This window comes from Boleophthalmus pectinirostris, unplaced genomic scaffold (assembly GCF_026225935.1).
Source record: "Boleophthalmus pectinirostris isolate CB_2022bp ecotype Guang Dong unplaced genomic scaffold, ASM2622593v1 HiC_scaffold_12, whole genome shotgun sequence".
NCBI classification, from domain to species: Eukaryota; Metazoa; Chordata; class Actinopteri; order Gobiiformes; family Gobiidae; genus Boleophthalmus; species Boleophthalmus pectinirostris.
This window is the reverse complement of record NW_026571018.1, coordinates 606,370-625,052: the sequence shown is the minus strand read 5'-3', so window position 1 is coordinate 625,052 and position 18,683 is coordinate 606,370. Positions and strand designations below refer to the sequence as shown.

General features: G+C 42.7%; 1 protein-coding gene across 1 annotated transcript in view; it reads right to left on the bottom strand.

Annotated features, from left to right (window-relative positions):
• Positions 1-18,683, bottom strand: part of jade2 (jade family PHD finger 2) — a 148,386-nt gene that overhangs the window by 63,452 nt on the left and 66,251 nt on the right. Inside the window, exon 4 of the mRNA XM_055148669.1 lies at positions 12,325-12,482. Coding sequence (XP_055004644.1) covers positions 12,325-12,482 — 158 coding nt within the window. The remainder of the gene's footprint in view (positions 1-12,324; positions 12,483-18,683) is intronic.

The window sequence follows — 18,683 nt, the reverse complement described above, 5'->3', positions numbered from 1 at the left end:
CAGCTGTGGACGATAACCAATATTAAGCTTTTAAAATCCAAAGCAAGGCCCATGTATTCACTTTAAGTTTGAGTAAAGATCATGCATTAAGTTTTTATTTGAAAAATGTAAAAATAAAAATACTAAATCATTCATTGCATGACTGTGATAGCCTAAAAGCTTCCATTGTTAACTGTAAACAGATCAATAGGCAGCAGTAGTAGTATCTGTAGTAGTAGTAGTATGAGGGAGTACTTTAAACAGTTCAGTGGTAGCAGTAGTAGTAGTATCTATAGTAGCAATATCAGTAGTAGAGCCTGACCGATATGGATTTTGTTGTGACCGATATGAAACCGATATAATGGGAGTTGGAGCTGCCGATAGCCGATATAATCACCGATATATTTATGTAAAAATTCACTGTAAATGTTGAATTGTTCAAAAAACTTAGGTTTGGCTCTAGTGAATTTTAAATTGGGTTTATTTAGGCAACATTTATTGTTATTCTGCCTCTTTACGTCATATTTACAGACAGTAAGTCGGACTAATGGCATTTTTGCATCACATTCTAGCTACTAGTGATGGGTATTCCAGTTCTTTTGAGAGAACCGGCTCTTTTGGCTCGGTTCACTAAAAGCAGCTGGCTCTTTCGGCTCCTAAGCGGCTCTTCAGATTGTTTTGTTGCAAGCAGGACTAAACCAGAACTGAACCAGAACTGAAAAAGGACTAAACCAGGACTAAAACAAATCTAAACCATGTGTAAAGCAGGACTAAACCAAAACTGAACCAGGACTGAGTGTCGGGACTCGGTCTCTATCTCTCTCCGTCTCTCAAGCCCTAGATTAGTTTATTCATTTTATGCTGAACTACAGCCAAACATGCACATTTTTCTATCTTATGCACACGCAGATTTCCTAAAGTTTAGTTTTGAGCCACTGCCGCTGTCAAACTACCACGAGTTTGCACGCAACGTGAAGAGAAAAAAAGTGAGAGAACGAGAAAATACGACTCCCAATAAGGATCAGGCTCCCGTCGTTCGCTTCAAAGAGCTGGATCTTAGAGCCGCTTCGTTCGCAACCGACCCATCACTACTAGCTAATACAGAAACTACCGCTATTAGCCTTTAGCCGTAAATATGTGCGCGCCGTGGTAATTAATTATATGCACAAATTTCATCATTCACACGTCTATTCACAGCTCATTTACATATCAATGCAGGTCCAGTAGCAAATATACGGCCAATATAGTCACTTTACAATAGACCAATAGAAAATAGCCTGTTTATGTGTGAGAGCTACAGCAGCTAATCGCTAACCAATAACCAAAACTAGCTTCAAAGTCGACATATTTCCAATACTCAGCGCTCACACAGGCTCCTCCCACATCACAAGCCTGAACTAATAAATGTCCTTTTAATCCAGACTCAAACCGATTGTCCGTAAAAAGAAAATAATCTCACTGTTTGGATCTGTGTCTGCGAGTGTAAACAAACACACATGAGTGACGTGACTCTGTGGTGTGTTCAGGGACAGTATGGACACACACAGACAAATGACTCCGCAGATAAATACTGATGTGGAGCCACATATTAGGGCATTTATCTGCCTGTAAATTGTATTAAATTAACATAATGTAGAGAGTCTAAGATTTATAACAAGATATGACATGCCCACGTGAAATATCTGTCCATATCAGCAAATATATCGGCCGATAGCCGATATGTCTCCAGGTCCCCATATCGGCCAATAATATCAGCCAGCCCATATAACGGTCAGGCTCTAATCGGTAGTAGTAGTATCTCAGTGCTTTGGCAGAAATATCAAATTGTGATTAGATTTGCATTTTATGTTTTCATAAGAGGATTCTGTTTTTGAGCTGATACGATATCTGATATTTGGCATGCAGCTGTGGCTGATAACCAATATTAAGCTTTTAAAATCCAAAGCAAGGTCCATGTATTCACCTTAAGTTTAAGTAAAGATCACACATTAAGTTTTTATTTGAAAAACGTAAAAATAAAAAAATACTAAATCATTTGTTACATGACGTGTATACCCGTTAGCTGTTGCGTGGGTGCTTCCAGCTCCATCCACTCCTCGTTTTGGTCTTAAAATGTCTGTATTAACCCGCTCTACATGGTCCCTTTTATTTTGCCATTCTGTCCATAAATCAAGATATTAACATCAAAAACAGATGAATTGGGCGCCGTCTTTCGACAGAGTCGTTTGCGCTGGCGTTAGAAACAGCTTTGATTGACGGTGTTCCTAAGATCCCAGTCCCTGATAAACCAGCGGTGCAAATTCCAAAACATGGAACTCTCTTCTCCTATAACTGCTGACATCAGTGAGCTTCATTTGACTGGAGCTGTGGGACACGTCCTGCTACTTTAGTCCTCGTCCTCCTGAGTCTGTTCACAAAGACACACGCGGACGGGCACAGACTGATAAAATATCGATATCGAAAAGCATTATCGGTGGCGAGTGCGATCAGAGCTAGCATGTCCACAGCCTGTCGCTAACTGTCTGTGTGTGTGTCAGTGTGTTTCGCATTAGCGTTAGCATTAGCGGCACTCACAAAGAGTCCAAGTGTACTCTGTGACCCCGAGTGTGACGCACCGCTGACTCACGCCAGCCACTCTGACAACAGACGAGAGAGAGAAGAACGCAGGAGGAGAGGAGCACGAGAGGACAGAGAGAGAGAATGAGAAGAGGAGAGGAGAGGAGGAGATAGAGAGGGAGGGATGAAAGGAGGAAGAGGAGCACGAGAGGACAGAGAGAGAGAATGAGGAGAGGAGAGGAGAGGAGAGGAGGAGATAGAGAGGGAGGGATGAAAGGAGGAAGAGGAGCAGGATGAGGACAGAGAGAGGGAGAAGGGACAGAGAACAGAGGAGGGAGAAATAAAGAGAGAGGGAGGGGAGGAAGAGGACAGAGGGAGCAGAGGAAGGAGAGAGAAAGAGAGAGGGGGGAAAGGAGGAGGACAGGGGAGGGAGAAGAGAGAGAGAGCAGAGGAGGAAGAGAGAGAGAAAGAGAGAGGGAGGGGAGGAGGAGGACAGAGACAGCAGAGGAAGGAGAGAGAAAGAGAGAGGGAGGGGAGGAGGAGGAGGACAGAGGAAGGGAGAAGAGAGAGAGCAGAGAGAGAGTGTGGGAAGAGAGGAGGAGGAGGTGGGACAGAGGGAGGGAGAAGAGGAGGAGGAGGGAGGACAGAGGGAGGGTGGGAGGGAGGAGGAGGAGGAGGAGGGAGGACAGAGGGAGGGAGGGAGAGGAGGAGGAGAGACAAAACACAATCTGTCTTTCTTTGGAAATGAAATATGACCTATTACAAATGTCATTCCAAATAAACAGTGAGGCACATCTCCTCACTGACTTGGAGATACAGCTACTGCTCATCTGCACACTCAAACAACACTCCACTGGTGTTACCATTTCAAACTACTCCCACAACAAGAATCGATACTCAATACTGATCCCGATACCACAATGACAACAAAAAACACTCTTTCTTTCGACAATAGAACGTGGTTTTCAGCTCGTCTGTGTGCTCTTATTCTTGTTCTCACGCAGCTCAAGACTTCTTCAGTATCGATACCTGCTCAAATGAGTATGCAGTTTCGATACTCGCTTTCATATCGATTAGTATCCGATTATGGATACTTTTGACAGTCTCACTCTGTAGTCATGACGCTAAACTAAAGTAAACCACAGCTGCTCTGGGGCACACTGAGACGAAGTTGGAATTCTGAACCAACAGCTTCTTCCACCAAGTGCGTTGCCCAAGGACACAAAGTCTGTATGTACTAGACAAGCAGATGGAACTGTCAACATTCCGGTTTTGACATTTGTGGATCTTCCTTTTGAGCATTCCTTATGAAATTCCCACATGCATGAGTTTTTCGGAGCACATTTTCAACTTTTATAACATGTATTTGTCGCACTTAAATCAAATGAATGTGTCGCAAATGGAAATCTACTTTTAAGTGCTGCAATTTCCCACAGTCAATTCTGTCACTGCAAAAACAAACTGGACTGGACTTTAAGAGGCACGTTCCACTGACAGCATCAAAGGCACCGCTCTGGATTCTTCTGTGTGTCTCTGGATTTGCTCAGTCTGTCCTGGTTTAGTCCTGGTTTAATCCTGGTCAAGTCCTGGTTTAGTCCTGGTCTATAGTCCTGGTTTAGTCTTGGTTTAATCCTGGTCAAATCCTGGTTTAGTCTTGGTTTAGTCCTGGTTTAGTCTTGGTTTAGTCCTGGTTTAGTCCTGGTTTAGTCCTGTTTTAGTCCTGGTTTATAGTCCTAGTTTAGTCCTGGTTTAGTCCTGGTTACGTCCTAGTCAAGTCCTGGTTTAGTCCTGTTTTACTCTTGGTTTAGTCTTGGTTTAGTCCTGGTCAAGTCCTGGTTTAGTCCAGGTTTAGTCTTTATTTAGTCCTGGTTTAGTCTTGGTTTAGTCTTTATTTAGTCCTGGTTTAGTCTTGCTTTAGTCTTTATTTAGTCCTGGTTTAGTCTTGGTTTAGTCCTGGTTTAATCTTTATTTAGTCCTGGTTTAGTCTTGGTTTAGTCCTGGTTTAATCTTTATTTAGTCCTGGTTTAGTCTTGGTTTAGTCCTGGTCTATAGTCCTAGTTTAGTCCTGGTTTAATCCTGGTTTAGTCCTGGTCAAGTGCTGGTTAAAAGTCCTATATTGCACTAAAACTGACTCTTGTGAGCTTTAATTCATTTCAGAACGTTGTTTCCTGCTCAAAAACACACCTGGACTCCTGTTTTCCTGTTTTGTTTCATTCACATTTTGAATAACCTTTTATTATAAGTCTGTCTACAAAGTTCAAAATACTCTGTTCCACCTTGTGATGTCATGAAGCAGTAGTTTTGTAGTGAGCAGCCCCTTTTATCTGATCTGATTATCGGTTCCCGTATTTTCCACATGTTTACTGTTTGAGAGAAGAACTCAATAAAAGAACTAAATGTGCAGGTTTGTGTGTTAAATGTGTGAATGAAACAAAACACAACTGCAGTTCTGTGTGTGACGACAAAACGACATTAGAACAGATCACGTTCTAAAACGTCGTCATCTGGGCCTTTTAAGTCCATGTTTACTACATTGGACGACAGTAGCTCAGATCGCCCTCTGATCTGAAGGTTGGTGGTTTGAATCCCGCTCCCACAGACAAATACTGCTACTGTGCAAGGCAATTAACCCACCTTGCCCCCAATGTAGTTTAGACCTCTACAAACACGTTCAGAAATGTCCCTGTGTGTCAGATGCCCTCCCTACATGTTCTTAAACGTATGGGATTCTCTTACGGTTCAGATTTCCATCTTCTCTCAAATGTCAGTGCTCCAGAAGATGAGATATTTCCTTCAGGACTTACTCCATTTGCGTATAAACTTGTGGTCTGATGAACTACAGTACATTACATGATGATTGTGTAACCATGAGATCCAAACCATTTGTGTTTAGCATGCACAAGAATCCACTGAGAGAATCCACGCCGATATGAATCTTACAACTTTACAAGACTGTACAGGACCTCCAGCCAAACCGCCAACAACAGGTTCAGATGTGTGCACTTTCTGTGGCTCCAGCAGGGCAAAATGAGGCAATAATACTGCCTCCTGTGCCCCGAGTTTGCTCTTGTTTCTGATGTTTATCATTATTTCCAAGCTGCATTTCTCCAGCACGGAGCACAGCCAAAAGTCTTACACTGTCTGCACATAGCAAGAAGTTACGCAACCGCTAATTAGTTCCATTTGGGCCAGTCAAAACGATACAAGGCCAGACAGCGCAGGGAACTACTGATCAAACTAAAAATACAATGTGGAGGAGAGCGCTGCAAGTATCACTTCCCCCACAAACAATCAAACCTCCTGTCTTATTCTGCAGAAAAGATCCAAATCCTGTAGTTTAGATCTGTACAAACAGGTTCTCAAATGTGATTTTTGTATTAGTTTGTCAGATTTAAGTCTAGAGCTGAAACGACTGAGTAAACCAAGTAATTACAAAAAAGCTTTGATTATTATGTTACTGCCACAAAGATTTAAAAAAAATAATGTGTTAAACCCGCGTGAAACAGAAGCAAGGAGTGCACAGAACTATTACAGGGCTTGTTTTTGCACAGGCCATGTTTGTGCACAACACCTGTCCAACACCTGCACAACACCTGTCCAACACCTGCACAACACCTGTACAACGCCTGTATTACACCTGTCCAACACCTGCACAACACTTGCACAACGCCTGTATTACACCTGCACAACACCTGTATTACACCTGTCCAACACCTGTCCAACACCTGCACAACACCTGTCCAACACCTGCACAACACTTGCACAACGCCTGTATTACACCTGCACAACGCCTGTATTACACCTGCACAACGCCTGTATTACACCTGTCCAACACCTGCACAACACCTGTACAACACCTGCACAACACCTGTCCAACACCTGTCCAACACCTGCACAACACCTGCACAACACCTGCACAACGCCTGTATTACACCTGTACAACACCTGTACAACACCTGTACAAGACTTGCACAACACCTGTATTACACCCGCTATAGAACACCCGCACAACACCTGCACAACACTTGTACAACATCTGCACAACACCTGCACAACACCTGCACAACACCTGTACAACACCTGCACAACACCTGCACAACACCTGCACAACACCTGCACAACACCTGTACAACACCTGCACAACACCAGCACAACACCTGTACAACACCTGTACAACACCTGTACAACACCTGTACAACACCTGCACAACACCTGTACAACACCTGTACAACACCTGCACAACACCTGTACAACGGTGGAGAGAGCGTTGTGTTTTCGATGCATTCGTGGGCTTATGGAGTGGAGATCTGTGGTACGAGAGTTTGAAGGAACACAATGATGAGGTAGAGTGAACAGTGCATAGAGCTAGCGCTGGAGAACGATCTCAGCTCACAACAGACCTGGAAACTCCTCCACAGCTCCACACACAACACCACAGAGTGTAGATGTGAACTGTTGTCTTCACTCAAGAGCTTGAGTGAGTTCAGAGCTGCTGTGGCTGTAGACTGAATGTGGCCTGGTACAACACAGTCTACTGACAAGTGAAGACGTGCTAAATGTTCTCTGGACATTTTGATCTGCTCTGTCAAAGTGAAATGGGGAACATATGGACGTGCAACTAAAAATAAAATGTGTCCTTTTAAGCAGAAACTCCCTCTTTGTTTGAACGATGAAACAAAACTTTAAAACAATCAAATATATTTCTAAAGATATTTTATAGAAAGTAAAAAGTAGATTACTTGATTAATTTTAAGTAAATAATTGATAGATTACTCAGTTACTAAAATAACTGATAGCTACAGCTCTATTCTGGTCTTTTTGTCAATTCTTATGGACGCGTTTAAAATCTGAACTTTGCTGATTATTAAAACATAAATTGCAAATCTAAATGCAGTCACAATGCTTTTCAGAAGAACAGTTCAGCCCTAATGGAAGAGATGGAGCACGAGAGGAAAGAGCGAAAGATCGCACAAAAACAGATCTGGGCTTTTCTGTTATAAGCTTTGAAAAATAGCAGAAAAATGCTTAGAAAAGATTGTGAATTTGAGCAGCTCAGAAACCTTATTTGGACAGAGCAGACGCTCGCTCCTGCACACACTTCAGATGATGTCATTACTCAGAAAAAATAAAAACAGGACAAATGTGTGTGTCAAGAAAGTGAAGAAGAGAGACAGAGATAGAGGGAGCAGGGGAGAGGGAGAAATAGGGAAGGATGAGAGGGTGAAAGATAGGAGAGAGAAAGAGAAGAGGAAAGAGAGAGAGACAGAAGAGGAGAGGGAGGAAAGCAGGAGAAAGAAAAGAGGAAAGAGAAAGAGGAGGAAGAGAGAGGAGGAGAGACAGGGGAGGGGGGATGAGAAAGAGAAGGGTAAGAGAAGTAAGAAGCAGGAGAGGAGGAGAGAGAAATGTGAAAGAAAGAGGAAGAGAGAGTGTAGAGAAAGAGACAGATGTTGAGAGAGAGGAAGGAAAGATGAAGAGATAAACAGGTGGGAGAGAGAGAGAAAAGAGTGAGAGAGCAAGAGGAAGGATCATGGGTTGCGCTTCAGGCTTCATCAACTCTGGCTCAAATTGACTTTGTATTGAAAAAGCGTTGCTCCTCTGTCACTGCTGCTGTCAAACTCCTGCTGATTTAAAAATGTTCGTATGAACTCATTATCAGTATAAAGGCTTTATATTCATTCCCATTGGAGGGTCCATCAAATACTTCTCCATGGAGATGTTATTGCTTTGTCTGGAATGTTCCACAGTATGGTATTAAATCTTTCTATTAGAGCCCGACCGATATGGATTTTGTTGTGGCCAATATGAAACCGATATAATGGGAGTTGGAGCTGCCGATAGCCGATAAAGTCACCGATATATTTAGTGATGTAAAAATTCACTGTAAATCTTGAATTGATTAAAAAACTTAGGTTTGGCTCTAGTGGATTCTAAATTGGGTTTATTTAGGCAACATTTATTGTTATTTTGACTCTTTACATCATATTTACATACAGTAGATTGGCCTAATATCATTTTTGCATCACATTCTAGCTACTAGTGATGGGTATTCCAGTTTTTTTTTTTTTTTTTTGGAGAACCGGCTCTTTTGGCTCGGCTCACTAAAGCAGCTGGCTCTTTCGGCTCCCAAGCGACTCTGGAGATTGTTTTGTTGCAAGCAGGACTAAACCAAAACTGAACCAGGACTGAAAAAGGACTAAACCAGGACTAAAACAGATTTAAACCATGTGTAAAACAGGACTAAACCAGAACTGAACCAGGACTGAGTGTCGGGACTTGGTTTCTATCTCTCTCCCTCACTCGAGCCCAAGATTAGTCCTGGTTTATTCATTTTATGCTGAACTGCAGCCAAATATGTGCTTTTTTTTATCCTATGCACACGCAGATTTTTTAAAGTTTAGTTTTTAGCCGCTGCTGCTGTCAAACTACGGGTCTACATGCGGCATGAAGAGAAAAAGTGAGAAAAAGAGAAAACATGGCTCCCAATAAGAAGCAGGCTCCTGTTGTTCGCTCTAAGAGCCGCTTCGATCGCGACCGACCCATAACTCCTAGCTAGTAAACTGTCGCTATTAGCCTTTAGCCGTAAATGCTGCACACCGCGGTAGTTAATTATATGCATAAATGTGGATCATTCACACATCTATTCACAGCTCATTTACATATCAATGCAGGTCCAGTAACAAATATACGGCCCATATAGTCACTTTACAATAGACCAATAGAAAACAGACTGTTTATGTGCGGGAGCTACAGCAGCTAACCGCTAACAACACCTAAACTAGCTTCAAAGTCGATGTATTTCCAACACTCAGCGCTCACACAGGCTCCTCCTCACATCACAAGTCTGCACTAATAAATGTCCTTTTAATCCAGACTCAAACCGATTGAAGAGAAAGAATATAATCTCAATGTTGCGCACGGCTGCGGGTGTAAACAAACACACGCGAGTGAAGTGACGTGACTCTGGTGGTGTGTTCAGGGACAGTACAGACACAGACAAATTACACCGCAGATAAATACTGATGCGGAGCCACATATTAGGACATTTATCTGTCTGTAAATTGGATTAAATGAACATAATGTAGAGAGTCTAAGCTTTATAACATAACGTGCCCACGTGAAATATCGGCCCATATCAGCAAGCATATCGGCCGATAGCCGATATGTCTCCAGGTGCCCATATTGGCTCTACTTTCTATCTTCATGGAGACCAAACCAGACCAAGTTACAGGTCAGATCTGTGGAGAGGTGACCTCGCTCACAGTCAGAATGTCTATAAAACCACCTGTAACTGAATAAATGTAAAGTAGAGCTGTTTAATGTCACACTGTGTAACATTTCAGGGAGAGCAATGACGTATCCATAGAAACAAGCAGGGGTGCGAGAAGGGCCATTACCTTCAACAGCCTCGCTTGTCTCCTGATTGGTTCTTTGGTTGTTGTCATACTCAAGGTCAGAATACCAAATATGAAACTTGGCTCAAAATTCTCCCCTATAGCTGTGGTCTCAATGAGCTTCGTTTGACTGGATCCGAACGCTGTGGTGACGTCACACTCCAGTGATTCCCATAGCACTTTATAGTTAGGGCCTTGACAACAATTGCCCCCTGCCTTGACTACGTCCCTCCAAACCACGTGAATCCTCCTAACCAATTTTCTGAGGGAAACACTGCACTCCCTTAGTCCACGGTTTTACACGGTACAGTCTACAGCAGACCTGGCCATTGTCCAGCTCTGGGACCACATACGGACCTTTGGTCGACTCTGACCGGCCCTTTAAGATCATTGGAAATACAACATAAACATATTTTATCATTTGACCTCATGCATGGACTAAAGCTGCATAGATTTTATTTTAGAGGTGTTTTTAATGGCAATTTTTGTAAATCAACCTCACTTTTTCATTGCTTAGTCAGAACATAAACTCTTCTTTTTGCTTCCACAATATTTTCTGTTTCTGATGTGGCCCCATGGAAAACAGAATTGCCCACCCCTGGTCTATGGTCTATGGTCTGTAACAACATGTTCTGAAATGTGGTTCTTGCATTAGTTCAGATTTCAGTCTTCTGGACGTGTTTAAAATATGAATTTCAAACAGAATCCAATGATGAAAACAGAAATCGCAAATCTAATCTCAATCACAATGCTCATCAGTTCGATATTTTCCCATAATCCTTCAGTGCAGATGTAAGTCAGCTGCACTTTGCCTGAACCTAACACCACTGGACCCTAAACACTGGAGGAACTCAGAGGAGGGACACGACTCGAGCTCACAGCCCAGTCCGACGCTTCATATGTGGGACAAAGGTTTCCGAATGCCTCCCTGTCTCACCACAACGCCACAGAGAAGAGAGGGAGAGGGGGAAGAGAGAGGGAAGAAAAGAGGAGAGAGAGAAGAGGGAGAAAAGGAAGAGAGAGAGGTGGAGAGGAGGGAGAGGGGAGAGAGGAAGAGAGGGAGAGATGGAGAGAGGAAAGGAGGGAGAAGAGGAGAGAGAGAGATGGAGAGAGGAAAGGAGGGAGAAGAGGAGAGAGAGAGAGAGGGAGAGAGCAAATAGAGAAGAAAAGAGAAGAGAGGAAGTCTGAGGTAACACCATAAACACAGTGTCAAAACAGAACAGGGAAAAATTTGACACAAAAAAGAGAAGAAAGAAGGAGAGAGGGAGGGGGGAGGTGAGAAAAGGAATGAGAGAGAGGGGAGAGAGAGTGGGGAAAGAGTGGAGAAGAGAGGGAGGGAAAAGAGAGAATGCCAGAGGATTTCAACACAAACCTCTATAAACTCACTGGCAGGAGGAAAAATGTGATACAAGATATAAAACTGACTCCTGTGAGCTTCAAACCATGTTACAATGTTGTTACCTCCACAAGAACACACCTGGAGTTATGTTTCATTCACACATGTTTGACTAAACCTTTATTATTAGTCTGTCTATATCTCCAGAGCTCAAAATGCTCTGTTCCACCTTGTGATGTCATGTAGTGGTGCCCAATTCCAGGTCTGTTTGTGGTGAAGAAACTACATTACAACATAGATCAGAAAATGGGGCCTTTAATCGTTGCCAATTTACACAAACACATAAAATCTTCCTCTCCAGCGATTACTTAAAGTACCTCATATATTTAATTTATCCAAATAATCCAAAATTCCAAATATATCCAAATATTTATCAAACCAAAACATTCACGATCAATAGCGCAAAAGAAACAACACCACATACGATACTCCTCTTTCACCACACCAACATCAGCAACAGCAAAAGTACCAGTAGTAGTAGTAGTAGTAGTAGTAGTAGTAGTAGTAGTAGTAGTAGTAGTAGTAGTAGTAGTAGTAGTAGTAGTAATAATAGCAGTAGTAGTATTAGTAGTAAATGGTAAATGGACACATTATTATATAGCACTTTTCCACACATTCATACGCCAGTGTACGCAGACACTGGGGGCACGGCGGGTTAAGTGTCTTGCCCAAGGACACAATACATAGCAAAAATATACACAAGCTCAGGTAATTTTCACTTCACATGTTCACATAGCAGACCAAAACAAAATAAACATCCAAACACATGTCTAATATTAGCCTGTTTCTTACCTCATGCACTTGAATGTCTCTCCTAGACTGAACCTAATTTAATCTGTGCAGTTACATGCAGCAGGTGTCACTGGGATGTTTTTCTGCTGTGTACATAAACATAGCGAGCAGTAGAAGTAGTAGTAGTAGTAGTAGTAGTAGTAGTAGTAGTAGTAGTAGTAGTAGTAGTAGTAGTAGTAGTAGTAGTAGAAGTAGTATATTGGTTCCTACCTGACCACGGGTTGGGGTATAGCCTCCATGTTGGCGGGCACCTGCACTCCCTTTTCCCACTCCTGCCTCCAGGGGTCAGTGAGGAGGTAGAAGTCTTCCAGAGCCAGAGGAGCAGAGTCTGGGAGCTTCATGGCTGTGATCAGGTCTGTACGAAAAACCTACGGACAACAGAGACGCCATTTTAGTTTAATCTACAACAGTGTACAAAAAAACCTACGGATGAGAGGCCATTTCAGTTTAATCTAGAACAGTGTACAGAAAACCTACAACAAGAGAAACGCCATTTTAGTTTAATCTAGAACACTGTATGGAAAATCTATGGACAAAAGAAACGCCATTTAATTTTAATCTGGAAAAGTGAACAGAAAACCTATGGACAAGAGAGACGCCAATTTAGTTTAGTATATATCAGTATACAAAAACTATGGATAGACCCATATATATATATATATTTGCATTTTTTAGCGTATCAGCCTTGAATCTCCAGCACAGGTTGATATTTTGTTTCTGCCGACCAGTTGCTTAGTACAAATGTGGATAAAGCTTCATTTGAACACTTCACTTGAAGAGGACATTGCACAAAATGAGACTGCACTTCTCTCTTTTCCAAGTTGAGGTAAAAGTTGAGTGAGTTTCAATCAATTGAAATGATATATTATGGGGGAAAAAATAACAACTAGCACTAGACTCCACATATCAGCCAAAACATATTGGTCACCTTAGTTTCTTTGGGTTCTAAACAATCGACATTGACTATGTATATATATATATATATATATATATATATATATATATATATATATATATATATATATATATATATATATATACTTCAGCAGCAGCAGTGATCCTAGATGTGTTGGGCTATAAGAGCAACCATGGGAGCCATGCGATACAATACCCACCATGGCAAAGACGGTTAGAGGCTAAAATCAAGGAGGTGCGGAGAGAAGTGAGCCAACTGTCAGAGGCCCAGAAAGGTGCAATGAAAAAGCAAGTGCCCAAGAGGTACAACCAGTTGCCCATACCTGAAGCACTCGAAACTGCCAAACAAAGGCTCCAAGCCTTGGCCAGCCGCCTAAAGAGGTACACACGAGATAACGAGGCCAGACGAATAAACCGGCTGTTCGCAACACAACCGGCGAAAGTGTACGCTCAGTGGCAAGGTAATAACACCAGAGCATACCCACCAAGGCTGGAGACTGAGAGGTACTGGAAAGGCATATGGGAAAGGGAGGCATCACATAACACCAATGCACAGTGGCTGGTGGATCTGAGAGAAGACCACAGCAACCTCCCTGAACAGAATCCAGTCACCATCACAGTGGCAGACATCCAGGGAAGAGTCTCAGGTATAAAAAACTGGACCGCACCAGGCCCTGACATGATCCATGCGTACTGGCTAAAGAAGCTCACTGCCCTCCACGAGCGCCTGGCAGCACAGATGAACCAGCTGCTAAGGGATGGGACTCACCCTGAATGGTTAACCCAAGGGCGTACGATCCTGATCCTAAAGGATCCCTCAAAGGGTGCAGTCCCATCCAACTATCGGCCAATAACCTGTCTCTCCACAACATGGAAGCTCATGTCAGGCATCATTGCGGCTAAGATAAGTGGGCACATGAATCAATACATGAGCGCAGCACAGAAGGGTATCGGCAAAAAACACCAGGGGAGCCAAACACCAACTCCTGGTTGACCGAACAGTCGCCCGCGACTGCAGAACCCGTAAGACCAACCTGTGCACTGCCTGGATTGATTACAAGAAAGCCTACGACTCAATGCCACACACATGGATCACTGAGTGCTTGAAGCTGTACAATATCAACAGGACTCTAAGGGCGTTCATTGCGAACTCGATGCGGTTGTGGAAAACCACCCTTGAAGCCAAGGGGAAGCCACTTGCACATGTGTCCATCAAATGTGGCATATACCAAGGAGACTCACTGTCCCCACTACTGTTCTGCATAGGCCTGAACCCTCTCAGCCAAATAATCGACCGCACTGGCTATGGATACAGACTCAGAAACGGGGCCACCATCAGTCACCTCCTCTACATGGATGACATCAAGCTGTACGCTAAGAGTGAGCGAGACATCGACTCACTGATCCACACCACAAGGATCTACAGTACAGACATTGGGATGTCATTCGGGCTTGAGAAATGTAGCAGGATGGTGACAAAGAGAGGGAAGGTAGTCCACACAGAGGGGGTGTCACTCCCAGAGGGAACAATAGCAGACGTTGAGGACAGTTACAAGTACCTTGGTATCCCACAAGCAAATGGCAACCTCGAAGAGGCAACAAGGAAAGCGGCTACGGCCAAATACCTGCAAAGAGTGAGGCAAGTCCTTAGAAGCAGCTCAATGGCAAGAACAAGGTGCAGGCAATCAACAGCTACGCCCTGCCAGTGATCAGATACCCTGCAGGGATTGTAAGCTGGCCAAAGGAGGAGATACAGACCACAGATGTTAAGACACGAAAGCTCCTGACCATGCATGGAGGGTTCCATCCCAAATCCAGCACCCTGAGACTGTACGCAGGCCGGAAGGAAGGGGGCCGAGGACTAGTGAGTGTGGGAACCACTGTCCAGGATGAAACATCCAAGCTCCTTGAGTACATCAAGGACAAGGCCCCGGCAGATGAGGTGCTCAGAGAATGTCTCAGACAGTGGGGTCCAGAGGAAGAGGTGCTGGAGGGACCATCATGGCAGGACAAACCCCTACATGGGGCGTACCACTGGAACATAACTGAAGTGGCTGATATCAAGAAATCCTACCAATGGCTTGAGAGGGCTGGTCTGAAGGACGGCACAGAGGCACTGATCCTGGCTGCTCAGGAGCAGGCCCTGGGCACTCGAGCAATAGAGGCCCAGATCTACCACACCAGACAAGACCCACGGTGTAGACTGTGCAAAGAGGCTCCTGAGACACAGTCCAGCACATAACTGCAGGGTGTAAGATGCTGGCAGGGAAAGCATACATGGAGCGACATAACCAAGTGGCGGGCATAGTGTACAGAAACATCTGTGCAGAGTACGGGCTGGAAACCCCAGGATCAAGGTGGGAAACACCTCCAAAGGTTGTGGAGAATGACCGAGCCAAGATCCTGTGGGACTTCCAGATACAGACTGACAGAATGGTGATGGCGAACCAACCAGACATAGTGGAGGTGGATAAGAAACAGAGCAGAGCCGTGGTGGTTGACATCGCAATACCAAGCGATGGTAATATCAGGAAAAAGGAACACGAGAAGCTAGAGAAATACCAGGGGCTCAAGGAAGAGCTGGAGAGAGCCTGGAAAGTAAAGGCATCAGTGGTGCCTGTGGTGATCGGACACTCGGGGCTGTAACCCCCAAACTGGAAGAGTGGCTACAACAGATACCGGGAAAAACAATGGACATCTCAGTCCAGAAAAGTGCAGTACTGGGAACAGCAAAGATACTGCGCAGAACTCTCAAGCTCCCAGGCCTCTGGTAGAGGACCCGAGCTGAATGAGGGTGAGAGAGACCTACCACCGTGGAAGGTGAGAAACACATTTTATATATATATATATATACACACAATATATCAATATGCAATTTGAATTTTTTTAACTAGCAAATTGCAAAAACTGCAATTTTTGAAGTAGCATGATTTCCCAGCAAACAACAAAATCTCCTGTCTTATTCTGCTAGAACATTAACCCTGTAGTGTTCTGAAATGTGATTCTTGTATTAGTTTGTCAGTTCAGATTTCAGTCTTTTTGTCAATTCTTCTGAGCCTGTTTAAAATGTGAACTTTGAACAGAATCCTATGATTAAAACATAAATCACAAATCTACTCACAATCGCAAAGAACAGACGATGGTACAGACAGGATGAGAGAGGATGCAGAGAGAAAGAGAGAGAAGAGGAACACTAGACAGAATCACTGAGTAGTGAGAAATGGAGATGAGGGTATGGACAGAGAGATAAGACAGGACAGTGAAAAGAATGGAGGGAGGGAGAGAGAGAGAGATGGAGAAAGAGGAGTTTTTAAAGTGGAGCCAGAGCCATGATGGATGCAGTGTCCCTCCGGGCGATACGAAAGGCGGACAGTGGGGTCAAGGGTCACGCACTGCTCTTTAATCCACTCTGTCTGCTCACACCTCCAGTACACCTCCACAGTACACACAAAACACAGACAATACTAGAGCCACACTACTGAATCAAAATCACTGTTTGAGTTTGTGCTTTTGTTACATCACAAAGGCTGCAAATAGTTTTGGAAATAGAATGTTCTCTCCAAAGAACAAATCACAAACATCTCTACAAACATGTTCTGAAATCTTCTCCATTGACTGTAAATAGAATTAACCCACTAGCCACCGTGTTCCAAACAGGAAGTGAGAATGGACGTATTTCCTGTCCAATTTCCTCATTTTGGTTTATAAATATTCATATTAAGATGCTCTGCGTGATCCTGATGTTTTTATTTAGCAATTTTGTCTGTAAATCAATTCCTATTCCTAATATAGAACTCTGCTACATGAACTATTCACTTCTGCTAGTCTCGGTGAGCTTCATTTGACTGTAGTCGAACAGTATGAGTGAAATCACACTCGCTCAGTCCACTTCTTCAAACAGTCCATAGTCTTCTCCCAAATGTCAGGGCTCCAGGAGAACAGAAAGCGACTTTCACAACTGGAATACTGTAGACATATGAATAGTGGACGCAGCGGACGATGCTCGCATTATCGGCTCGTCTCAGAAGATTTCGGAACACCGGAGCCACTCCCCTGTTTATTTCCCATATAATTGTGCAGAGTAAAGAACATTGGTGTTAATGTGGTCACGTTGCACTCTCCATCGCAGAGTTATTTTACCAAGGCCAGCGTTCACACCAAACACTAAATGAAGGTAGCAAAGAGTCATTCAGCATAAAGATCTTTTATGTTATTAGGTTCTTTTTTTTGTTTGTTTGTTTTTACTCTCATACACCTGGGATACTGTCCTAAGGAAGTGGGACTGCAGATGGTGCTGTCATCCTGCCTCCACCAGGAAGACACCACCAAAACACTTTATTTTAGGGTACACTTATTAACATCTAACTACCTGCTAATCAGCATACTTGTAGATGGTTAATTGGTCATTAACTATTATTTATTGAGCCCTTAATAATGTCTAATTCCCCCTAAGCTTATTGTGCTATTAGTTAGACATTTACAAACACTTTCCTGTTAATACACTCTTATGATTCTAATAAGCTTTTGGTAATAAGCGTGTTGTTAAGGACGAGTAGCACAAGAAATGTAGTTTTTACTTATTTGCACTTAATAAATTGTGCTTACTCTTGTGTAATCAAACTTAGTTGTTAATAGAGTCCAACGAGCCATGAATTAAGTCATGAAGTTCTAAACATGTTCCTCATTCTAAAGAGACGGTGTGATCGTTATAAGTCATGTTCACTATTCTAAAGTAGTCACAAATTCACACTTAATTCATATTGTGACATGCATATAAATAGTTCATATATGAATAGGGAGTTGTACAAAACTATTCATTATAAAAATGGCCTAATATCATAATAATAAGCAGTAATAAAGAGTTTATTAATAGGAAAGTGTCTAACTTATACTAACTAACTACTGCTACTAACCAACTAACTAAATGTCTAACTAACAGTAGAATAGGCTTATGGGGAATTAGACATTAATAAGGCATGAATAAATAGTAATTAATGACAAATTAACCATCTACAAGTATGCTAACTAATTGGGAGGTCGTTAAAAAGTGTACCCTAAAATAAAGTGTTCCCCCAAAACCTCTTTAAATGAGCTGAGCGACACGTCACAGCAACATCACGTGACTCTGACGAAGAACAAACTGTCAGGGACGAAAACAACCTCTTGGTCTGGAAAAAAAAAAACTAATAACATAAATTATCAGAAGACCAAATGAACCTCATTAGGATAAATATCTTTTCTGTCATTATTAGTGTTTTTTTAAGTGTCTGCAGAGACTCCAGAGTCTATTTAACCTGTTCTAAGCTTTACTTTTAGAGAATAACAAAACTGAATACGCGACTTTTTCCTTTTAAAATGCTTTGACAAAGAAGATTTAAAAGATAAGATTTAAAATTGCTCAGAACAGTTATTTCTTCGTGGAGTCTGCTCTGAAATGGAGCAAAGGTACTTCCCAAAATGTAGTTCCTCTGTGTTTTTAGCTACTGCTGCACCATAACTCTTCATTTAAGAGAAGAGTAATTCAATATATTGTGATGAACCACGATATTATTGCGAGACCTTTTACAATGCCATATCAATGTTTCTGTGTTGTTACATCCCTAATACAGAGTGGTATCGGATTGGTGATTTGGTCTGAGTACTCGTCGATACGA